This window comes from Euleptes europaea, chromosome 2, assembly GCF_029931775.1.
Source record: "Euleptes europaea isolate rEulEur1 chromosome 2, rEulEur1.hap1, whole genome shotgun sequence".
Taxonomy (NCBI): domain Eukaryota; kingdom Metazoa; phylum Chordata; class Lepidosauria; order Squamata; family Sphaerodactylidae; genus Euleptes; species Euleptes europaea.
The window spans coordinates 67,015,236-67,040,718 of NC_079313.1; the positions used below are offsets into that span (position 1 = coordinate 67,015,236).

The 25,483-nt window shown below is 42.8% G+C and overlaps 1 protein-coding gene across 1 annotated transcript in view; it reads left to right on the forward strand.

Moving 5' to 3' along the window:
• Positions 1-4,265: 4,265 nt before the first annotated feature.
• Positions 4,266-25,483, forward strand: part of OMA1 (OMA1 zinc metallopeptidase) — a 37,937-nt gene continuing 16,719 nt past the window's right edge. Inside the window, exons 1-7 of the mRNA XM_056845165.1 lie at positions 4,266-4,759; positions 8,561-8,789; positions 12,020-12,193; positions 12,294-12,401; positions 15,283-15,411; positions 20,407-20,481; positions 23,719-23,868. Coding sequence (XP_056701143.1) covers positions 4,266-4,759; positions 8,561-8,789; positions 12,020-12,193; positions 12,294-12,401; positions 15,283-15,411; positions 20,407-20,481; positions 23,719-23,868 — 1,359 coding nt within the window. The remainder of the gene's footprint in view (positions 4,760-8,560; positions 8,790-12,019; positions 12,194-12,293; positions 12,402-15,282; positions 15,412-20,406; positions 20,482-23,718; positions 23,869-25,483) is intronic.

Here is a 25,483-nt window from a genome sequence, read left to right on the forward strand (position 1 = left end):
GCTGAAGTCAGAGGCGATGCTTTCGAAAGAGCGCTTAGGAGCCGCCCTTGCGCCCCAGTTGAACGCACGCGGTGCACAGCGGAGGGGGAGAAGCCTTCCCCTTCCAGCCGCAAACAAGGCAAGAGGCAAGCTTTTGCTCCGCCCCCGCCCCGGAAGAGACAGACAAGCAAGCGCCGTAGAGCTGGGAACGAGGAGCAGCAGCAGCTTTATTATTTTTTTTGCTGCACAGAGTCTTATCCCTGTGGTTGCAAGAGCCTCTGAAGGGGCGGGCGAAAAAGCTGGCCTCTTCTTCTCTTGCCTCTCTCTCTCTCTCCCTCCCTGGTAGGAGGCCGCCTTTCGCGTTTGCATGCGGGGTCTCTCGGGCAGCCCCTTTTCTCTCTCGGGGGCCAGGCGGGCGGTGAGGAAGGAGAAGCCGCGCGGCTGGGCGAGGCTCCCGTCACCTTCCGGCGGTTTTTCTCCTCCCTTACAAGGAGGAGCCGAGCTATTAGGCAGGTGCTCTTTTCGTAGAAACCAGAGCGGGGCGGAGACAGAAACTGGCAACCGCACCTATGCGTTCCTGCTTTTCTTCCCTCTCCGTGCATTTCCCATAATAGCCTGGCTTGTGCTAGTAGGTGAAGGGGGGAGGGGGAAGCCAAGTTTGTGAGCACAATTGGTGCTCCCTGTTTTGCTCTCTAGTTCTTGCTTCCAGTGGTGGAATCTTTCCTCCTCGTTTCCGTGTGTCCTGTCGATCTTAAAACTGCTTTAAGTGTCCGGTTCATAAGATTCCTAAAAAACCCTTACATATTTATTGTAGTCCTTTATCTATTTTTTGTGTCCTGCCCTTTTCCCAAGGACATCACGACTATAGATATTTTTCTTCTTCATTTATCCTTATCTACTCTTTCAAATAGATTAATTTGTCCAAAGTAACTCACTGAGCTTTATTGCTGAAAGGGGGGAATGGAACCCAACATGTATCTGGCCTAGTCCAACGCTCTAACTGTTGGTATTTTAAACTTATAAAAATAACACAAGTTTGGCCGAGTTTCATGCATTACAAAGAAACACCTCCAGCACAATTAGCCAATATATATATGCTCTCTAGTTGTGGCAATACGTCTGCATACACCTAGGTCAAATTTCTTGCCTTCTACTTCCTGTCCTACCGTACTACATCTTCCAGCAGGAAATGCTTCCACTTCTCTTATAGCTAGTACTATATATAAGACCAACCCACGTGGTGGATGCTATGCAGGAGTTCCAGATTCCACATAATTACAGAATCTCAAAAAAGTGATGTGTAATTGTATTTTTGTGGCTGGGGGTGCGTTTTGTCACTGCCCTTTTCTTTGGACAGTAACTAATGTGATTTCAAATCCCTGCTTGCTTTAGCCATATTTTTACACATAACAATGGGGGCATATTTATTTACATTATTTACAGTCAGCCTTTCTCACTGAGACTCAAAGTGCATTACACAGGAAGTCAGTACAATCAACAGGATGGGACATCCAATAACCAGTGCAGAGTTGCACTGTAGAAATCGAGAACCATCAGAAATCTGAAAACAACTGAATCAAAGCATAAGTGACACATTAAACCATATAAAATAGTAGGATCCCACATATAGCAACAGATGTTAAGAACTATCCACAGTAGTATAGACCACAGTCTCTAACCCTTGACCTAAAAATCTTTTCGAACCATTTTGTTCTAGTACAGCCCTATTACCTGTTGAGAAAAGCCCTGTTTGAATAATTCAGTTTTGCATAGTTTGCAGAAAACCAGGAAAGTGGCAGCCTTCCTGACTTCCTCAGGCAGGCGATTCTATAAGGCAGGGGTCTCAACAAAGAATGCACATGTACAGGCATGTCCAGTTCATCTGGCACGGGGGCAGAGACTGGAATTTTAGCACCCTCCAGGGTTCCGTTCTTCCCTGGCAGGGTCTTAGGAAGGCCTCAGACAGGCCTAGAAGAGGGGCATTCACTTCCACCCAGTTCCTTCTTTCTGGCCTGCTCACATCCTCTCCCTTTGCAGTCTAGAGAGCAGTCAAACCCTTCTCTCATGGCTCTTCCTGGACCTGCCTTTTGAAGGGCTCCCTGGAGGAGCGACATCTCTGACCTGTCCTTTTCTCTCCAGTCCAGTGGGACTTCCACCTGGGTTTTGGCACACCCTACCCCACTCCACCCCATAAAGGAGCTTGCTTTTAGCCCACTTGGGTTTTGCAAGGCTGGGACTGCCTGTTGCCTTTCCTAGCCCACCAGGTGCTCTCCCCTGGATTAGGAGTCTGTGCCTGAGCCTGCCTCCTATCAGGCTGGGTCCTACAATGCCTTCTTTACCGTTGCTATGCCCGCAGGATCTGTCATGCCCAGCTGAGGCCTTGACACATTCCTGGGCTGTTCCCTTCGCTGGGTGGCTTCTGTTGAGCCCACCTACTGCTGGGCCATTCTTGCTATCGCTTCCTCTTCTGGTGGAATCCTTGCAGCATCTCCTGTGGCTGCTCTGCTTCCACCACATGCTTTGGTTACCCTGGCCACAATGGGCTCTGGAGAGGCTGGAGAAGGTCTCCAGTGCGACTGGCTCTTGCAGGGCCCTTGCTGTGGCTGGCCCAGGGAGGTCTCTGACTATGCTGGTAAACGTGGAGGCGGGGGCACCCCTTACGTACAGGGCAGTTGTTGATTCTGCCCATTTTCAGATTGACACCAGTAGAAGGCCCTGCTTAGGTGAGTGAAGCTGTCATGGTAGAGGATAGGCTCCTGTTTTTAAAACTTGCAGCTGATTTCACTAATACTCAGAATTTAACTGGAAACTTGCAGTGGGAAATAATACTTTTGTGCATGTTTTTGATGGCAGTGGTGCACTCTGTCTCTGCTGTGGTTTTCTTTTTTGGCATTTCAGTCTTACCTATATTTCCCAACACATTTTTGCACGAGTCTTTCCCTGCAGTTGCCTCTAGGATAAATTTGCAGAATATCTTCCCTTCTCCATTATGATATGGACTGAAGCTCCTGACGTTACAGGCAGAGCCAGTATGTCGTAGGAGTTTTCATTTACTGGAGGATGCATGCATTGTTAATGACAAGAGTTTATATAGAGCTTTGGAGTGTTTCCTTCAGCAGTCCTTGTAACTGCCGTGTAAGGTAGATCAGTACCGGAGTCTCTGTATTATGGCAGCTGAAGCTGTGAGAGGGCCCCTTGCCTAAGGATGACCTGTGAATTCACAGCAGAAGCAATAGTTGAACCAGGGAATAATGCACTATAGTCATCATGAACTTAGTGTTACATTTGCTAGCTAAAGGTTGATCTGATTAGTTCAGATCACTGAAATTCAGCCCTATCCGAGCCTGTCTTCTTGGATTGCCATCCCTTCCACTCCCTTTTACCATGCTTTTCTGTTAGCTGTCAGCAGCATAGTCCTGTAATTAGGTCATGTTGCAGGGTTTTTTTCCCCCCAGGTCTTCTTTGCTCAACCTCTATTCCCCAGGCTGTTCTTTGCCAGTTTGCATATCAGTTTGTAATTTCCTGTTTGTTCTTCTACCTTATCTCCTGGTCCTGTCTCCTAGCAGCCCCAACTCTAATTACTTTTCTGTGTAATGTCACTGACCTTTCGCTACACTATGTCCATGAAAACCACCACATATATTTAAAAAATTGACCAGAAGTTCTCATTAGGACTCTGGTATTTGTCCTAACTCTATGGGCCAGCTCACAAATATGTACAAGTTATAATGGCTCTCTCCCATTCTAGCTGTATCTGAAGAAGTGAGCTGTAGCTCGCAAAAGCTCATACCCTGCATGAAACTGTGTTAGTCTTTAAGATGCTGCTGGACTCTTGCTTTTTTCTACTTCCCGTGCAGTGTAATCTTTAATGTGAAATGGAGTATCCATTATAATCCACCCACTTTAAAAGGGGGACATTTATTGTACAAATAGAGTTTATCTGCATAAGCAGTCACGTGAGTGTCTTTGTACTTTTTGGCAATTGAAAACAAATACAAAGTTGGAAAAGTGTGTGAGCTTCATCCCCAAACACGGGCGGTGTGTGAATCAGGTAATGGGTGTAAAATCACCTCTTCATGCTAATCCCAGCAACCACTTCTGGCATCTTGGAAAATCTACATAGAGGCTTTTTTTTTTTACACCCTATGCTTTTATTTAAGCTTTACTGATTTGAGGTCTCTATTTGTGCCAAAAAAATACAAAAGAACATAACATATTGTTGTAACGATCATGTCTTGATGATGATCCTTATTTAGGTGTCAAAGCTGAGCGTATGAGAGAGAGAGATGACCATCCTTAGTGGTTCAAGATTAGCAGCCACGAACGGTGCCTTAATTCGATTAACATCTTTGTCCAACTGGGGAACATGCATTAATCCTTCCAAGTTTTCCAGCAAAATCTTTAAAGGATGGCAGCTTCAAGTGAATAAGTGCCAACCCTGGAGCAAAAGCAATAGTCAAAGATGCTCTTTTATGACTGGAAGTTCTAAACGCCACAGACCTTTCATTAATAGAAGCCAAGAATGTTTTTTCAATGTGAAGAATACCGAAATAGGCAATGCTGTGCACAACTCCTCTGTAAGGCCTTGTATCTTCTCTGAGAAAGGGCTGAAAAGGGATACATTATCTGGCACACTTTCTTCTTGGAAGTTACAAAATGTTGCTGATGTTCAGAACTTAAGGTCTTTTCATGGGTCACCATCACTGAAGGCTGCTCCTGTTCCTCTCTTGTGGATTATCTTGAAGCCAGCTCAGAAACTTCTTGCTATCATCCTTGGGAGGTAAAGTATGAATATTGCTCTGGAAAAATGGAATATAATATATACCACTATGCTGTTATAGGAGTTTACAGATACTTTTTGACCTTATTAAGAAACTTTATAACAGTGTTGTCCCAGCCTCTTTAGCTTGCCTGTTCAAAGCGAAGTCTAAATGCTACTTGCCCCAGGTAAGCAACAATTTGTACCTCTATACCTAATCATTTAAATATGTATCATATGCCTGAAAATCTGAAAACAGCTTCTGCTTTTCAGGAATGTTGAGCTTTCAGCTTATAGATTGTCAAGTTAAAAATGCTTAAATATTGCAAGTACCAACCACTTCTTTAAACTGGAATTACAGATGTCCGGCATTTATGAAGTTTGAGTCCTACTCATTTTAAATTAGGAATACTGCAGCTGCTTTGGGTCCTGATTAAAGTGTAAGCATAAATTATTAGTCACTTGGAAGAAAAAACCCAGAAAATATATAAATACAATGAGTATAATAATAATCCAATGAGTATTATACTCATAATACAATGAGTATTATACTCATAATCCAATGAGTATTATACTCATTCTTGAGTATAATAAAATCTTTCTTGAGTATAATAATTGTCATGAAGTCAAACCTTGTCTGCAGTCTAGATGAAGAATATTCTTTATATGGCTTGGACAGTACAGGACTAAAGCCAGAGATGTTTCGTCCAAATGTGAGAATCTTTCAATAGTATTTCCTGTTGGTTACCGTATATACTCGCGTATAAGCCGAGTTTTTCAGCCCAAAAAAAGGGCTGAAAAAGCCGGCCTTGGCTTATACGCGGGTCAATACGGTAGGGTAGGGTAGGGGGGAGCAGGGAGGAGGGAGGGGGCAACTTACCGCCACCGCTGCCGGGCCCATGCGGCTTCCCCCGGCCAGGAGTGCCCTGTGAGGGCCTCCTGCGGCCGCTGCAAGGCCTGGCTCCCCCCGCCCTGGAAGCCTCCTGCGGGGGGCCTGTCGCCGCCACCACCGCCTTCGCCGGGAGCCCTGTCAGGTAAGCCTGCGGGGGGGGGGGAGGGGTTATAAGCCAACCCTCGGCTTATACGCGGGTGCCTAATTTTTCCCCATTTTTGGGGAGAAATTAGGCACCTCGGCTTATACGCGGGTCGGCTTATACATGGGTATATACGGTATAAAATAAATTAGAGTATTTTGTTATCTATGGTGTGGAGAATCACTTCACTGCGTAACCTGCATTTTTGATGTAATTCTTACCGTCTTTCAGTTTTTTAACAGCACTTCAGTGTGTTCAGTTTCACTCTAGTTTTTTGTCCAGCTTACTGTACAGAGACTGTTTGAAAATGGTTAAAAACTGAATCTGGCTGGAGGAAACATTTTATGATACCTCCTTCTTTTTGTTGTTCAACAGCCAGATCCCACACTCCCCTGACTGGCTATAATGTATGTGCATCAGAACAGCGGATCCATGTGTATCACTCCCCCACCCCATGTATGTACAATATATTGTACATCTTGGGCGTATGCTGATGAAGTTTCTCGTGATCTTCTACCTCATAAAAGGATTAAGTAAATACCCACATAAAATGGGGAGTACATGAAGTGTAGGGAGGGATAAGTCTTCTGCCTTATCTCGCACAAAACATTTCTGGATTAACAACCACTCCTGTCACCTTTGAACTCACCTTGATGCACACTTGATATCCAGCCTTTAATTTATGATTTTACTGATTTGAGGGCTTTTTTTGTGCCAAAAGGTGCAAAAGAGCAAGAGAAACTAGTTTTAGGACATGTGTGTGGATTATCAAATATGAGAGCATTTTTAAATCAGATTAGGCCAGGATCCCAATTGCTATCTGGTTTCATGCAAGGTTGCTTGTGCTAGCCCTGTGCTTTTTTGTTTTGTTTTTTTGAGCAGCTGGCTTCATCTACCTGTGTTATATGACAAGCTGCTTTTGAAACCCTTATCAGGTTTGAAAACAGTGTTCGTTATGGCTTAGAAAATTGCTGTTGGAGAAAAGAGAAGTCTAAGGTATATATAAGCTCCTGGTATAAGTTTCATAGTTCATTGGATCCTTGCCATAACCTTCACATTCACTACACAAGCCAAGTAACAAATGCTGCTGTGGTTGTATTTTATTGTATATGTTCAGTTGAAGAAGAGGAGTTGGCTTTTATACCCCACTTTTCTCCACCTTTAAGGAGTCTCAAAACGGTTTACAATTACCTTCCCTTCCTTTCCCCCCAACAGGCACCTTGTGAGGTAGGTGGGGCTGAGAGAGTTCTAAGAGAACTGTGACTAGCCCAAGGTCACCCAGCTGGCTTCATGTGTAGGAGTGGGGAAACCAACCTGGTTCACTAGATTAGAATCTGCTGCTCATGTGGAGGAGCAGGGAATCAAACCCCGTTCTCCAGATCAGAGTCAGCTGCTCCTAACCACTACACTGTGCTTTTGCTGTGTCTGTTGGATGTAAATAAGATATAAATAGGGCCCTCTGAAAAAATGTCATTTTGTTTGTAATAACTTTTAAAAATCCCCACTCCTTAATCTGTTTCTTCTTAGTAAACAGAAAAACACACCTACTGTAAATATCACTTTAAAAAATGTTTCACATGCATGGTGTCCTCATTTTCTCAGCAATTATAACAATTTGTAAAAACTCTGCACAATATTAAGTATTTCTCCAAATAATATATTTATTTTTACTTTTTTGCTTTCCTTTTGAAAGGTCTTCTGAAAGATAATTTTGAAAAATCTGTAAAAGGTATTGAGTTGGATCCTGTCAAAATTTTGTGCTTGCAGAAGGATTTCTATTAGTGGAGCGAAACTTGCTCATTTCCTCCCTTCTTCTGCCCACAATGTGCCCTGAGATGCTGCCCCTGGGGGGACTTGGGACCCCAATAACAGCATGAGGGGAGAGTTGGAGGTCTGCAGCAGGAGGTGTGTGTGTGTGGATGGGGGGAGATTGAAGATTCTGTCAGTGGAAACCCTCTATGGGATCCTCTCCACTTTCTTTAAGTTTTATAAAGTTTAATTTTGTTATAATTGCCACTTGGATTCCAGAGTCATGGTGTAGCTTTTGGCCCCTCTTTCTGACAGAGTGGAAAGTTTCCTCCTGCTTTCTACCAGCTTTTCTCTTTCTCCCACCAGCTTGTGTTCCTCTCCTGACATCTCTGCCCAGCCCTCTACTGCCATTCCTCATTCTTCAGAATCCTCATAACACACCTGCACAGCCAATAGATTTCTCCTGGATTTGGTAGCTTCACTGAGATATAGGGGTGTGGAGGTCTGCGTGTGTGTCCAAAACCAAAGATTCTTTTACAGATCTAGTAGTTTTCCCCTCCCCTGCCCTTTCCTTCCTCCTCTTGGTGCAGACTGTGTGTACTCATGCAGTGCACCCACTTTACCAGTCTAGGGAGTGATTGAGCATTGAACTGAGCATCCGTGCAAACTCAAAGCTTATTTATTAATTTGCTTTTAATCACCTTGGAATAGATTCTTGTTCTTCAGTGTTTCAAGTACTGTTTCAGGAGGAGCCTGCCTGGACCTCTGTTCCACTTGTCTAGGTTCAAGCCACTGTATGAACAGCCTGCTGGACTTGATAGACCTTGGTCTGATCCAGCAGGGCCTTTCTTATGTCCTTAAGCACTTTGGCTACAAATGTAAGCAGGCACGTGTACTACTGTTATCATCTTTGCCCTTATGGTCTTGCTCAGGAGAGAGTTGCATTCTGGGAGTGTGGCAATGAGGCAGGTACTCATATGCTATAGGAGCAAGCTACAACCCTATCTTATTTCAACTTTGTAATACTTGTGCCTTACAGGAGCATAAGAAAATGGTGGCATGCCCTTCCTCCCAACAAGAAGGAGTTATTTAAAGAAGCTGTAAGGAGAAATCAATGGAAGATAGTCTTGGGCCTGTGCAGCTTAGGCAGTATATTTATCGTGTTTTATTTTACACATTTGGAGGAGACACCAGTCACTGGACGTGCTCGGCTTCTGGTATTTGGGAAGGAACATTTCGCTGAATTGACCCAGATAGAATATAATATGGTAGGTAGTTTAAAAAGCAAGCAAATTAAAATATATATATATTTCTACCTTTCTGATTTTCATTCTTAAAAAAAAAACCTATGTGCTTTTCTTGTAGTGGTATGATTGTAAGAGATACATATTGGTGGTGAAATAACCCATGAGGAGGGCATGCCCCAGATCTTATGTGTATAGAACTTCTAGTCATGCTGGGTTTTTCTTTTTGCATTATTGTAATCCGAGTCTGGTTTTAAAATGAAGCTGCCAAACCAGCTGGATGACTTACCGTGGAACGTTTCATTAGTTATAAATTCTCTCACGTCCTAGAAAGCTACTCCCTGTTGAACCTGTGTGGATGGTCTGCTTCTCAGATCCTGCCTCTAGCCCTTGTCTCTCTCACAGACAGATCCAGTTCATCTTGTTCAGAGGGGTGGGCTTTCTTTCTGAAACTGGATGGTAGTCAGGTGAAGGTTCTTGGCCTATGGCTGTGGATCAATAAAGAAATCCTAGGACAGGATCCAGTGCCCTGTCTCTGAGCTACCTAAATGAGCCTAGGCAGAGTAGGCAAGACCGTGGTCTTCCATTTCCATAAATGAGGTAGGGCTTTGGGCAGATTTCTCGTTGTTCTTGGAGTTTGGAGGAAAACTCCGGAGTTCTGTGGAACAGAGTCAGCACCAGTTTATTGGAACAGAGTCAGCATCAGCATTCAGGGATGTTCTCAGGGGCCATTTATGCAGGGTCAATTTTGATGCTCACTCAAAGTTCTTTTTTTAAATGCGACCTTTATAATGCCTATTCACAGAAATTCCACACACACCCCCACACTTGCCTGCTCCTTCGTTCCTTCCATTAGCAACCGTGGTTTGCATAGCTAACGTGTGGCTGTGATTTTGCATGCTTCCTTGAGGGGATTCTTTGAGGCGGGGGTGGAGCAAACACAAAAGGTTGCCTTAAAGGGGATCTTAAGAAATGCAAAGCAGGTATGGGCCGGCTTTGCAGTCACTTCCTGAATGACGGTTCAGCGTGAAAAACTAAAAAAAAAAAATGTGGGGCACTTCAGCCTGGAACACGCTGCTAATTACCAAGCATAAATCGCCAGGGAGTTTGATGTTGGCTGTTTCCCCCTACCTGTTGGTTTTAACTTTTATGATTTTATCTGTTTATTCTTTGAGTGCTTGTCAGAAAAGTGGCATATAAATATTTTATATAAATACCTGGGGGGGATATTTGGAGAGGACGATTGTTGCATGCCCGTCTTCATTCAGTTTTTCTGGTTGGACATAGCATAGATGCTGGTATCTAAACTGTGGTTTCAACTGGTTGTATGCCATAACCACCTCCTTCTTGCCCTGTTCTGACTGTGATTTTACTCTTCCTTCTCCACAGTAAGAAGTTGTCTATGCAATCCCAGAAAGAGTTTCCTTGGTCTAAGCCCATTGAAATAGTGGGCTTAGACTGTAGAAGCTCTGCTTCTTACTTATTAATATGGTCTAAAAAGAATGGGTGATTGTTCTTAGTATGCCTGGTATTTATATGCATGTCACAATGCTTAAATCCCTTCCTTACAGAATTTTCTTTAGAAATGAATGGGGATAATTTTAGCTCAGCTGTACACTCCTTTGCACAGGAATGGAAGCATACCTTATCCCACCTCTAAATTAAACCAGTCTACCTGTCATGGTTTTTCTCTTGTGAAACCCCAAGAATGGTAGGTATGAGAGTTCCCAATGCATTCACATTAACTTTGAATTAAAGGAGGCTCCCTTATCCAGTTGCAGTAGTAACTGCTTTTTGCATATAGATTAATCCAGGGTTTTTGGAAACGTCAGACTGGTCACCCTAAACAATCTGGAACTCCTTATTGTGGGGCAATGTTTGTTCAATAAAGAAAATAAATCTGTAAACCTAAATTTTGAATGCTATCATGAGATAACATAGGTTCAGCCTGAAGTGATAAACTGATAAAAATAATGCAAAAATAAAAGCAATTAAAATAGCAGCAACGACAATTAAAGTAACAGTAGTTTCCAGTTTGAGAAACCCTGTTGTAAACAGTGTATAGCTATGGTTTTCCAAGTTGACCTTAAGGGGGTCATAGCAATTTGTAGGGAAGATGGAAACTTAAGCACAGAGAGAGGCAAGAGATGGGAAGTAAGAGAAAAATAATCAAATGCCAATGGTAAAGAGCTTTCTGAAGGTACTTCAGTGGCTCAGTAATAGTCATTATTAATAGACTTGGATAAAAAGTCTCTGAGTAGGCGGTACTTCTGGTTCTTAAAGAAATAAAATTTGTCAGCCTTAACACTGAGTACTGCGAAATAATCTTGCATAGTAGATTTCAGAGGGGTGTTATTGTATTAGCACTATTGAGAGTGTGCTGAGTTAGACCAATGATTGGTTTACTGGAACTAATTTGTATCTGACTGGCAGCGGCAATTCAGGTTCTCAGACAGGTTAGTTTTGTTCTTCTTGATACTCTCACTGCATTCAGACATCACAAGAAACGTATGTCTTTTCATTATGGGCATGATGGCAGCTTGTTGCCATGCTTCATTCATTCCCTCTTTCCTACCCTCATATGAAGAGCACCACTGAAGGCTTCCTCTTTTTGGAAAGCTTGATTGGCTGTGATGTCCAAATGCAAGCACCAGAGCAAATACTGTGGTTCATGCCCACAGCTGGGATTCTAAAGCATGAATCATTGACGGTTTAGAGTCTTGGTTTGTGAGAAATAAACTCCGGTTTGTCTAGGAGTCTGTTTGGATGTCAAGACAAACTCGAGTTGATTCAAGGTTTCTCAAACCAGGAAGCCTTCGTTCAGACTCTGCATGGGGGAAGTGGGGGAAGAGGCATGTGAGCACAGCAGTAAGCTATGCTAGGGCTGCCACCATGAGCAAATGCAAGTTTAACTAAGGAAGGTTACAATTACAGAGGTTGAGAAACTTTGCTTTCCAGCTGATTAATAAGCAATAGTTTTAAAAATATAGATGTGCTATTTTATTGATTCCAAGTATATGCTTCCTTTTCCTGAGTTAAGCACTCTACCCAAGCAGAGCTTAAATGTTATATTCCATAGAATGATTCTTGTCTCCAGCAAGGTAACATAGCATGCATCTTTTCTTTTTTTCTTGAATTGGAGTTCCTCGTTTATGTGTGATGCTAAACGCTCTTCCATGTGTTAATATCTGTCAACTATAGTTTTTATTGTGTAAGCCACTTAAAATATGGTGTTTTTCTTATTTTAATTTCAGTGGATGGAAGAGTTTAAAAACAAAATGTTACCTGAAAGAGACCCTCGTTATCAAGTTGTCAAAAAAGTTGTCCGTCTCCTAGCTGAAAGCAACAAAGATGTTCCACAATTCTCAGAGTTCACATGGACTATCCATGTCATAGAAGAGCCAGGCATCAATGCTTTTGTACTTCCAGTAAGTGAAAAATGAAAACCAAGGATAAGAAACTGCAGTTTGGAAAGAAGCTACGGAAAAAGCTTGTTTATGCTATATATTTTTCTCCTTTTGGCTGTAGAATGGACAAGTGTTTGTTTTCACTGGCTTGCTGACTGCTGTGTCAGATATTCATCAGCTGTCTTTCATTTTGGGACATGAAATCGCTCATGCTGTTCTGGGACATGCTGTAAGTGTTCTTTCTTTAACCTTTTTGTTTAAATATTGGTATTTCTTTCTTTTATGATAACTTTTTCATGGTTTCAGTCAGTGATATAGAACACCTCCTTCACTGCTGCTGTTTAGCAGTCTACAGCCTACTTCGAGATGAATGGTAGGTAAGGGCAGGCTGCATCTGTTGTCTTCTAGCTCTGTGTGGTTATGTCATTTACTGAACTGACGTGATCCTCATTAGATGCTAGGGATGTAGACTGCAGCTGAATAAGGCTTAAGCCTGTGGGTTTTGAACGAGGAAGTAATTCAGAATGGTTCAGACAATGCCTGTAGCATCGCTTACCGTCAGACTGATGTATCAGAAGTAAACCACAAGGTTTGCATCACCATCTTATTTAGGGTTACACCCTTCTAAACCCATTGACTTCAATGGGCTTAGAAGGAAGTAAATCTACTTAGAACGTCACTGTAAGGTGCTCAGACTTAGATGATGATTATGGGAAAGGGTCCCAGAATGCCTGATTGAAGTAAAATTTCCATTTACATCCACTGTCATTCTTTTTAAGATTGTTATGTATTCCAGACCCCTGTGCACTTAGATCTGGAGGGCGAGAGGGCAAGGACCTAATCTGCAAGCTGAGCTCCTCTCACAGTTCCTTGGATTCAAGCCTTCATTTTTAGAACACGTTGTTATTTTGAGGGGAAATCTTTTTAAATCAGCATGCATGCACATAATTGTCGTTCGGTACTTTTGTAGAGTTTGTTTGAAATGTGGACATGGGTTAGTCTCATGGAAGGATGCTGTCGCTCTTTCCAAGCAGATAGGGCTGCATAGCCTGATACAAGTTAGAAGTCTGAATGTTTTCTTGTTTCAATTAGTCCATGTACCTTCTGCACTCTCACTTGCCTACCTTTCAGATTTAACAGTGCATTGTGCCACAGTTCCTTCTTTGCTGTGTATTTTATTTGTCTTACTGTCTTTCACACTCAAGGCAGATTACAGAATACAAAAAGGGGGGGAGTAATCATATAGTATTGGACATCACTTGAACAATACAATAGGACTAGGAGTACAAAACTGAATGACATTGTGAGCAACAATGTGAAAATACAGTATAACTTATACAATGAACAATGCAATAGAACAAGGAACACAAAACTAAATGACCCTGGGAACAGCAGACTGCCCAGGTGGGCGTAGAGCAATCAGCGTACCTTTGTAATCCCAAATTCTACAAGGCAAAGCAGTACTCCCTTGGATATGAAGATGCCACTCTGGACTGTTCTGTCCCAACTGCAGAAATGAACTGCAGATCAATTCCATTACAAGAATGCCCTTCTGAACATTTCTGTTCTGCACATTTTGTAGAATGATAGGGCTGCATTCCTGACCTCCTCAGGCAGGCTATTCCACAAGGTGGGAGTCACCACAGAGAATATGCATGAGCGTGTGATTGCTGATCTTACTAGTTTGCATGGAGGAACCTTCAAAAGGATCCCCTTCAGATGACCAGAGCTGCTGTAGAACAGCATAATAGGAGAGGCCTATGAAAGGCCCTTTAGGTGTAGTGGTTAAGAGCTGTGGACTCTAATCTGAAGAACCAGGTTTGATTCCCCACTCCTCCACATGAGTGGTGGATGCTAATCTGGTGAACGGGTTGGTTTCCCTACTCCTACACAGGAAGCCAGCTGGATGACCTTGGGCTAGTCACAGTTCTCTTAGAGCTCTCTCAGCCCCACCTACATCACAGGGTGCCTGTTGTGGGAAAGGGAAGGTAAGCCACTTTGATTTTTCATTAAGTGGTAGAGAAAGTCGGCATATAAAAACCAACTCTTCTTCTTCTTAAATTGAGCCTAATAGCCAATGGATCAAGATGGGTTTGACATGCATGTTCTGCCTGTCACCTGCTAGTAATCGGGCCACTGCATTCTGTACCAACTGGAGTTATCGAGTTGACTTCAACTTAAAGCCCATGTAGAATGCATTACAGTAGTTTAACCTTGAGGTAAGCATGGCATGGATATATATGGCCGGGTTGGCCAAGCCAAGGTAGGGGCCCAACTGCCAGGCTAGGTGAAGCTGATAGAATGCCTTTTTTTTTTTTTTTTTGCATCTGCATTGACTTGCTTCTCCAGTAGTAACACTGGGTCTATTATAACTCCTAGGCTTGTAACTGAATCTCAGAGTGTCAACTGGACCCTTCTGAAAGGAGGGAGCACAGTATCCTTCAAGCCCTCAGCTTTCCCAACCAGCATTACCTGTGTCTTATAGTATTGTTTCAACGTGTTCATCCTTAGCTAGTTAACTACAGCAGTAAGGCACTGGTTCAATATCTCTATGGATTTGCCAAGTGTCATCAGCATATTAATGACAACTTGCTCCAAAACTGTGAATGATTTCTCCTATGGGCTTTACATAGGGGATCCTTTTGAAGGTTCCTCCTATGGGCTTTACATAGAGATTGAATAGTATGAAGGATAAAATAGCCTTGTGGAAGCCCACAAGACAAGCCCCATGCTGGTGATAGTTGGTCTCCAAAAGTGACTTTGAGTTCTACTTGTAAGGAATGATTTAAGCCAGCAAGGCACATCCCTTAACCCCAAGTTCATCTTCAAGTGCCTCAATAAGAGATGGCATGATCCATTGTATCAAAGGCTACTGATAGATCCAGTGGGAACAGAGAGGCATAGCTTTGCCTGGGTTCAAACAGAGATAATCAACTAAAGCCTCAAACCCTGTCTCTGAAGCCAGACTGAAAGGGGTCTGGGGCAGATGAGGTATTCAGGAAGGCCTGGATTTGTTCTTTTTAAAAAGTTACTGTTGTGATTATGGGAACTCGTACGGATGTGACATAAGCACATGAATAACTTAAAATGTCATTTTTTTCTGTTTTAAGGCGGAGAAAGCCAGTTTGACACACTTCTTGGATTTCTTCTCTGTCATTCTTCTCACAGTGATCTGGGCTGTCTGTCCTCGAGATAGCTTAGCAGTTTTAGGCCAGTGGATCCAGGCCAAATTTCAGGAGGTAATATACGCTCTGCACCTTGCTTCATTCTTTATTTTTTTTTTCTGAGTTCCAGTAACATTTTTGTATCTCTGTGTGACAACACACTGGCCTCGTTTGTAAACAGGATGCTGGGTTAGATGGACTTTCTGTCTGACCTAGCAGTATTTTCTTTACATTCTTAAGGCAGATTGAATGCTGGTTCCTAGAAAGCTGGAAGAATTTGTAATTCAGCCTAGGTGAGTAGCTTATTGCAAGATTTGGTTTGCCTCTTTCACATGCAAGAAATGAAGAAGGGTTTGACCTCTCTGCTTAGAAAAGACAGTGGAGGGAAGTTACAATAGAGGTAGAGACTTGTGTGTTACATAATTTATTTATTTATTTAAACCATTTCCATGCTGCTTTTCCACCCAAATCAGGGTTCCTAAGGCAGCAAACATTTCTAACATTAAAACATTTCAGGTATTAAAAACCTTTTATACATACACACTTTAAAACAAATAAATAAAACAAAGCCTGATCTCAGAGCTTAGAAGCTAAGCAGTGGCGGCCATGGTTAGTACTTAGATGGGAAACCACCAAGGAAGACGGGTTGCTATGCAGAGGAAGGTAGTAGCAAACCCCCTCTGCTCACTGCTTGCCTTCAAAACCCTGTAGTCCTGAGTTGCCATGGGTTGGTTGCGACTTGATGACACACAGTTATTATATTATTGTTATATAAACACATAAAAATATAAGGACATTGAAAAAAAGAAATTGGTAGGAGGACTAATAAAAATTAGTTAGGAAATTGCAGACAGAGCAAAAATGTCTTTACCCGCTGGCAGAATACATCAACAGAGGAAGACAGAGATCCTCTCTGGGGAGGGAGTTCCAAAGTTCAGTGCCATAACTGAGAAGGCCCTTTCTTGGGTTGCTGCCCATCTAGCCTCAGATGGCGGGGGGACACGAAAGCAGGGAATGTAAAGATGACTGGAATGGTTGGATAGGTTCATATGGGAGTAGGTGATAATTCATGTATGATGGCCCCAAGCCATATAGGCCTTTAAAGGTCAATAGTAGCACCTTAAATTGGGAGGCAGTGTAGATAGAACAACACTAAAGTGTTAGGGTCACTATGAGCCACTCCTGTCAATGTTCTGGCTGCAGCATTCATTCTGTACTAACTATAGCTTCCAGCCAATCTTCAAGGGCAGCCCCATATAAAATGCATTTCAGTAATGTAATCTAGATGGTACCTGGATAGGCACCACAGGAATGGCCGCAGCTGGCTCACCAGTTGAACCTGCAGAATGGTGCCCTTGGCTACCACCTGTTTATCCATCAGGAGGCCTCGGTCCAGCAACACCCCAAAGCTACAAACCTGCTCCTTTAGTGGGAGTGCAACTCCATCCAGAACAAGAGATATCCCATTTCCTGGGTCAGACCTTACCCTCCCCACAGTAGCACTTCTGTTGTATCAAGATTACGTTTCATATAGCTACTGCTCAACATTAAAATCAGTTATACTATTAAAAACTGTACTCATTCATGAAAGATATGAAAATATATCTAATTCTTTACATGGCCCCATCTGTGGATATTGGAGCCATGAACAGACAAGGCAGATATTTCTACAAACTTGACAAAAGCTCTAGGTTTACAGAAAACTCTGCAAAATTGGGGGTTAAACCCTCCAAAATAATAGAGGTCCCTGTAAATTTAGGAAATGGGTGCCCTCTGAGATCTCTGTGGCCATTGCAGGGTTGCTAGGCAACCACAGCAGTGTTGCCAGCCTTCAAACCTTTGTTTCTGTCACTAAAAGGGAAGGGTTGGGGGCAGGGCCTTTTCTAATGCTATGTTGGTTTCCCAAACCACCTCCTGCCCTGGATGGAGTACTCATTGGGGCCAAGCTCAGCAGCGACCACCAGGCAACTTCCTACCATGCAATTTGCACAACTGAGCCAGGGGCAGTGGTGGCTAAAACTTGATACCACAATGCTTGTGGAGCTTGGCCGGGCACAAGAGCGACAACCACACAACTCACCAGAGTGACTTGCTACCACTCAGCTTTCGCAACTTGACCAGAGGCTGCCAGGAGGAGGGAAGAAGGGAAAGCTGAGAGTTAGTGTGGTGCAGTGGTTAGCTTGTCATACTAGGATCTGGAGACTCTGGTTTGTATCCCCATTCTGCTGTGGAAGCTCACTGGGTGACCTTGGGCCTGTCATACTCTCTCAGCTTAACCCACCTCACAGGATTGTTGAGAGAATAAAATGGAGGGGAATGGTGTAAGCTGCTTTGGGTGAGGTAGAAATGAAGTAAATAATAAATAAAGCCGGAGACTTGGGGAGGATGAAAGAAACTTTGGTTGCTGAGTAGGAAGGAGAAAAGGAAGCAGGGAAAGGTTAGGGTCTGGGGGATGCCAGGAGGAGAGAAAGAGGAAAGAGTGTGGTGAATGGGATACAGGGGGAAATGAAGTGACCCCTTGCAAGTCTTTGTGGGTTCCCTGCTTGTGTTATCTACACTTCATATTGTCATGAGCTAGGAATGGATGTCCAGAAATTAACTATTCTGTTATTTTCTTGGGCCAGTTCTCTGCGCCAGTAACATTTTTCTTACGAACTTGTTCTACTGGTCCCTGGTGTACTACTGAGCGGAGCATCCTTACCTAGAATCAATAATTTAAATGGTCCAGTAACATTAATCATCTGCAATATTTACTCTCTTTGGTATGGTGGTGTATTTTTTGATTGTATTTTCTCCTGCTTTATAGCTTTGTATTTTTAAATGTTACCTTGGGCACTCAGAAGTTCATATAAAACACCATATAGTTATACATCTGTTGTATCAATGTTGTGCTTTTGTTTTAAACGTTTCTGGGCAAGCCCCATAAAACTCCTCTAGTCGGTTTCAGGTAGCCGGCTCAAGGTTGACTCAGCCTTCCATCCTTCCAAGGTTGGTAAAATGAGTACCCAGCTTGCTGGGGTAAAGGGAAGATGACTGGGGAAGGCACTGGCAAACTACCCTGTAAACAAAGTCTGCCTAGTAATCGTCGGGATGTGACGTCACCCCATGGGTCAGGAATGACCCGGTGCTTGTACAGGGGACTACCTTTACCTTTAAAATGCAGATAGTTTCAGACTCTCAGATGCTTTGAGAACCTTCTGCTTGGCTTCTCATGGCTCACTGCTGCAGGGCTCATTAACCAGAAGCAGCGAAGAGAATAAGCGGTCTTGGTCTCCTTGCAAAGTTTTGAATTAACACTTGAACTTCCTGCCAGTCAGGAATAAAATCAGAGGCGCAGGAAAAGGCAGTTCAGTAACCTAACCTAAAATGGCTGAGAGAACTGTCAGGATGATCAATGGTGCTTCAGCGCAAGGCTTTCTTTAAAGTGCACAAGTTGCCAAACCCAGTTCTTTGCTCCTTGTCACACTTGGCAGTTTCTTTCCCTCCATGTTCCAGAAATGGGGGGGAAAAAGTCCATGGTGGCATTTTTTTTTAAAAAAGGAAGAGGTAGAAAAACTGGAGCTGCAGGAACGTAATGGTTTTACTACTGTTGTTCCCTGGTTGTCACAACAGTGTGGGCTGGTTATGAGGCTGTTGCTTCAGTTGTGATATTTGCGCCAACAAACAATCCTTATCAGTCCCTCTATCTGGTGTTTTAAAATTTATTATGGATGAGTGGTTCCAAAAGTATTTAACTGGATGACCTTCAGTACGTATAGAAGGGGAGAGGAGCCACTTACAGTACAGTTCTTTTAAAAAATGTGCCTATCGGCTCTGGTGACACACAATCTTTGGTTAGTTGCATTTTGGGAAGGTGGTAACTGCACACAGTGTTATCTGTTAACATGCAAATGCCTCTCTGTAACAATTGCCCTGCCAATGTACTCAGGTCCCAGAAAGTCACTACCTGGAGGATCTGGTGATAAATGGATCATTAGCCAAATGTCAGTATTGTCCACTGGTATTTTGAAAGGAGTCTAAACTCTTGAATAAATATCCAATAACAAAGATAGGAAGAATCCCACAATACTGTGGAAAGCAGGACAGAAATTGGTGGTGGGGATTTAAATGTACAGAAACCAAATGAATGGAAAAACCGCCACCAAGCAGAATCTTGGGACTGCCATCAGGGGTCTGTGTACCTTGCCCATCTAGAATCTCTTGGCAAGTGAAAATTCTGGCATGGAATCCGGCAACTGTTCAGAAAACTAGTTACTCAAGTCCATGTTGTCTTTCATAGTCATAGAGCAAGGCCTTAAAATGTTGGTTGCACAATATCTGGTGACACTTTGGGAACTGGGTAGCAGATGGATCCGAGCTGGGCAGAGCTTCCGATGTTCGGAGTGGGACAGTGTCTTGGTACCATCCTCTCCTTTTATTGCTTTTGTTATGTACCCTTGTGACTATGTGATGCCTTTACTGTCCCTGAACTCCATACTCTGGCCTTGCTTTATCTCTAGGCTCCCGAGTCTTTGCAATTGTTTCTGTCAGATTCTTTGGGTATTTGAAACATAAACCTCCCAATAGGTGAAGATATGTTCAGTGTGACTCTTAATGTGTTTGCTGTGGGGACACATATGGCTAATTGCACACTTTCAGTTTTCCCAGAGTACATCAGTTTGTCAGGGTTGTGTGAATTGTATAATAGTTAAGAGGTAAGCTGTTGTCTGGGAGGTTGCCAGTGAGAATAGCAGGAGAAGAACTGTGTGTTACAAATTCACAGGTGGCCTTAAGCGAGCCACTGTCATTTAGCCATGGCATTCTTTGGTTGATAAGAATAAAAGGGGAGGGCAGTACTCCTCTCAAGTAGCTGCTGCATGCAATACAGATAAATAGAAGCTGTTACTGTGGATTGGAGCACGTGCTTCATTCCATTAACAGCCGAACGTCTGCTGCCCGTGCAAAGCTCTGCCATTAGCCAGTATTTTATTTATGTACAGCATTTACAGTCTCTCTCAAAAAAATTATCTCATATCCAGTTCTTTGATTCTAGCAAGAGTAAACTTATGGTGTCTCTTCTTTTGTTTTTAGTTGCTGTTTGATAGGCCCTATAGCAGGACATTAGAAGCTGAAGCAGACAAAGTTGGACTTCAGTTTGCAGCTAAGGTAATCCATTTTGTGGAAAGAATACTGAATGCCCCTTTTGCTCCCTTGAAGGTTTGGCTTTGTTGTTCACAGGTAGCCTTTTGTCTATTGGGTTCAACAAAATATGAAAAAAAACTGTTGTTTTTTTCAAAAGAATTTGATAACTATGCCAGTAGTGCCACCTAGTGCTAATAAGAATTTGTGCTTTTTATTAGAATTTTGAGGGACATAAAACTGCTTTTGCCAACTGAGACAGATTACTCTAATGAACCATTGATTTACAGAGGTATTTTAGAAATGTATAAATGTAACTTTTAATCTTACAGTAAAAAAATCTTCAAGTTCTATTTCATGGCTTTATCTGTTGGAGAGAGGCAATGCCATTGTGAAGAATACTTAACAAAATGTGATTGACAACACAGTCTTGAGAAGTAATTCTGATGCTTTATTGCCATAAAACAAAAACAAAACCCTGCTCACTTGGAAGTGGAGAGCAGGTGAAAGCTGAGGTACCCCGCTAAGTAGCCCCCCACTGGAACCTCTCATGATATCTGTTAAGCACATGAACTACTCATTTCTATGAAATAAGGCACTTGATGTTCCTTGTGGCCTAACCATATATACAGCCTGTGGTTTGGTAGCTTCTTGAGAACCCAAGCTCATGATTGCCTCTCTCCAAGGCCAAGACTCCCCACACTGTAGCAGTGATTTTTCCTCTGTCTCTTTTTAAGCCATTCTCTCACAAACTTTCTTTCTCAGGATATTGCACTGGCACGGAGAGAATTTTTCTAACTGTATTGGGAGCAGCTTTTGATCGCTTGTATTAAACAGCTTTTCGGCACAGCTTAGGAACCGAATCCAAATCTCATTCAGTGGAACCAGGGCTGCTACCAATACTTGTTAATATGTTTTTTTTGCCATAAAAGATATATATTTTGGCATGTGCAGTAGTTTAGGGGCATCTTGTCATTTATAAAACTCTTTTTCCCTATAAGATTGACCCTTCACTCATTGTCTTTGTTTTGTCTAGAGCATTTTGTAAGTCTGTTTCAATTTTGTACACTTTGCAATCGATAAAGCACTTCCTTATTTGCTTGTAAAGGTCAAGATCTTAACCCAGATGGTTTTCCTTTCATTAGCATAATTGGTATCTCCTTCTCTTATATTGGCATATGGGCCACCTGTTCCATTTCAAGAGTTGTTTGTATTTGTGGATATTGGGCAGTTTACTTAAGATTGGAGTTACTCTGACTCATAGCTTTATTAAAAAATGAAATCAATTAAAAAAATCATTTCCCATGACTAATTAAGTAATATCAAGCAGTTCTTTCCTCTTCCTCTGCGTTGAAGCATATGCTAAATTATGATCCAGTAATGCCCACTTGCCTAAAATTTATCTTCCATAAGCTCTAGCCCTTCATCAGATTTTAAATAAATAAAAATGGGAAATTGCATTTTCTGCTTCTTTCCATGGTTAATTTTACCCATGTGAGCAAAGCCATTTGACTTTGATAGTTGATACTGGAGGTCATTCCACGCTCTGGAGTCACTTTGCTTATCATAAACATTGGGGGGGGGGTACAACAGGTTTTGCAAGAGAAAGCCAAAACGATTATGGTGTTTTGAAGCCTTCTAGATGTGAACATCTTGCTTCCTGTGATACAAATAGGGTGCCTCCCAGTTGGCAGGCATCCATAGCAGAGAGCAGTTCCAAACCATGCTGCTTGTCTTGGCTGCTAACTGGATCTCAGGATTCAGGCAGAATGTATTAAATGGTTTGAAGAAGAAGTTGGTTTTTATTTGCCGACTTTCTCTACCACTTTAGGGAGACTCAAACCGGCTTACAATCACCTTCCCTTCCCCTCCCCACAACAGGCACCCTCTGAGGTTGGTGTGGCTGAGAGAGCTCTTAATAGAACTGTGACTAGCCCAAGGTCACCCAGCTGGCTTCATGTGTAGGAGTGTGGAAACAAATCCAGTTCACCAGATTAGCCTCCACCACTCATGTGGAGGAGTGGGGAAGTAAACCCGGTTCTCCATGTCAGAGTCCACCGCTCCAAACCACCTCTCTTAACCACTACACCATGCTGGTTTATGAGTAAGTGGCTGATAAAACAACTTGGAATCTGATCAGTTATAGCTAGTCAAGAAGATAGTAATCTCTGCCTGAACCATTTGCTCAAACTGATTGGTACATTTTGCCTGAAGGATGTCTGTGTGTGTCCTAGAGAGAGAGAGAGAGAGAGAGAGAGAGAGAGAGAGAGAGAGAGAGAGGAAGGGAGACAAGCATGTATGAGTGTGGGGAAGCCATTAAAAGAAGTGTGTGGTGGGAATCCAAGCTGCTGCTAAAGCAGTAATATCCCAAGCAGTGATTCTGGTAGGTATCTCCCCCCTTACATCAAAATCACTTTGCCTTGCTCTGGTCTATCATCTGGAATATTCTGAGTCCTTCAGTTTATAGGAGAGTTCAGGGTTTCCAAAAGTTTGAATACATGAACACAGAAATCTGCCTTATAATGAATCACCATTAGTTTATCAAGATCAGTATTGCTTCCTCTGACTATTAGTAGCTCTCCAGGGTCTCAGGCCAACATCTTTCACATCACCTACTACCTGATCATTTTAACTGGAGTGGGCAGTGGTTGAATCTGTGGGACCTTCTGCAGGCAAAGTGGTTGCTCCACCACAAAGCCACAGCTCCACAGCAAATACAGAAAGACTGACAGGTAAACATGCTGACTAGCAAGATGTGGTCTTGCTTACAGGTGAATTTCCCCTCATCCCTGTATTGCATATTTAGTCTTCTCTTTTTCCTCTTCCATTTTACTCCTACACTTTCTCCTTTGAACTCTCTGGATTGCATATTTTGTGTCTCAGATTCCGTAATTGCCCTGCTGCTCTGAGATGTGGCAAATAGATTTAGTGACCATTTTTCATGGCACCTGTGCTTCAACTTGGTATCTGTAGTCACCATGTTTTTTCTGCCAGGGCTCATTCTGCATAACACCGTAATGACAGCTGCATATCAGGCAAAAATGCAACATGTGAACCTTTCCATCACTATATCTCCAGGCTAAGAAAAAAACCTCTTCTGTCGAAACTAAGAAGATAGTCCTTGCGTAAAATTAGCTATATCTGTCTTTACTGCATGTGAAAGAAGCAGCCAGTGCTAGTTACAGGGCTTCCAAGTCTATTTGGCGGTTCTGAGAACTTTATTACTTACGCAGTATCATCTGCATCTCCTACTTTTGCTTCTAGGCATGCATGGATGTAAGAGCAAGTTCAGTATTTTGGCAGCAAATGGAATTGGCTGAGAAAATTCAAGGAAACCCAAAGTTACCAGAGTGGCTTTCTACGCACCCTTCTCATGAGAACCGAGCTGAGCATTTGGACAGACTTATACCTGAAGTAAGTGAAAATTGAAGATGGTTTTTGGCAGGGGTGGGAGACTTTCTTTGCCCAAATGCTGCAAAAAGTTCAGCATCTACTTGTGAACATGTTGAATGGTTTTGTTAGCAGATCGCAGAATCTGGCCCTGGTGCCATCTGAGCCAATAACCTTACCGTGATCACAAATAGGTGCCCAAGCATCCAAAAGCCAAGCACTCTGTCGTTCTAAGATGCTCACAATGTAAGGCATCACATTTCCTCCTTCTGTTATACATATTTGGAAATTTACTGTTTCTAGCCTCCTAATTGGCATGCTTAACAATAAGTCATTTAGCATGCGTAAAGCTTACTTGGTTAAATAACTAAACTCTTACTACGCATGCGTAATTACCCCTGGAGGCAGATAGCTTCCTTCAAGGAAGTTTTTATGTTTTACACATCACTAGGTAACTATAGTTCAATTTTTCAGAAGGTCGACTGGACCATGTTGTGATTTTCAGCAATTTCTTTGCAACCCTAGATGTTCTCCTTATCATTCCCCTCCTGAGCTGTGAATGCTAGACACAGCTTCCTACAGCTAAGCAATTTGTGGCTGTGCCCAAGCTTTCAACTCTTCTTCTTCTTTTGGGCCTGGGTCTTTTAGGCTCTGGTCTCAGTTTTGAAAGGGGATTACACAGATTCATGAAGGATATGTCCATCAAAAGCTACTAGCCATGGTGACTAAAGGGAGCTTCCATATTCAGAGACAGTAAACCTCTGAATAGCAGTGCTAGGAGGCAACATCAAGGGACGGTCTTGGCTTTTATGCCCTGTTTATTGGCTTTCTAGGGCAACTGGTTAGCCACTGTGTGAAACAGGATCCTGGACTAGGCAGACCACTGGTTTCATCCAGCAGGGATCTTCTTGTGTTCTTTAAATGGGTAGTGGGGGTGGGGGAAGGTTGTACATGGAGCCACCCATGCCTCAGCACCACTGCCAGAATCTCAGGGGTTTACCTTGGACTAAGCTGATGGCTGTGCAGATCTAGGAGGGGATGATGGGCATAAGCCTTGCCTGTTGCTTTCTCTTGCATAGTTATTCCAGCAGTGCAACCAATGCCTTGAGCAGAGATATGGCACAGGGTACCACCACTTTGGTCGGTGTGCTTGCTGTTGGCACACGCGCCAGGAGTTGCATTACCCCTTGTTTTGGTTTTTGTCTACTTATTGTTTAAATTGAGCACCCCAGCAGCATTATCACTTATTACGCGTATATCATTCCCAGCCTCAGGGAAGTCACAGTGGGATGTATCCAGTTCTGTTTCTTTCAATGCAATGCTCACACACGGGTTAATGTCTTAGCAGCCCACCTGGATTGCTTGGTAAGCTGCAAAGATGTCTAGAAGTACATAAAGAAATGACAAAAATCCATTTTGGTTCCTGAGCTGCAAACCTTCAATAGTCCTGTGAGAGATCATTTTTCTCTCTTGACAGTTTCTGCACTGCTCCTACTTACTGTTTATCACTGGAAACCTACAGGTTATTATTAGTCATACTTTAGACTGTCGCACAGTATTTATTTATTAAAACATTTATTTCCTGCCTATCTCAAAGAATGAATGGAGCTAACAAATGCCCCAAATAGCAAATACTTGA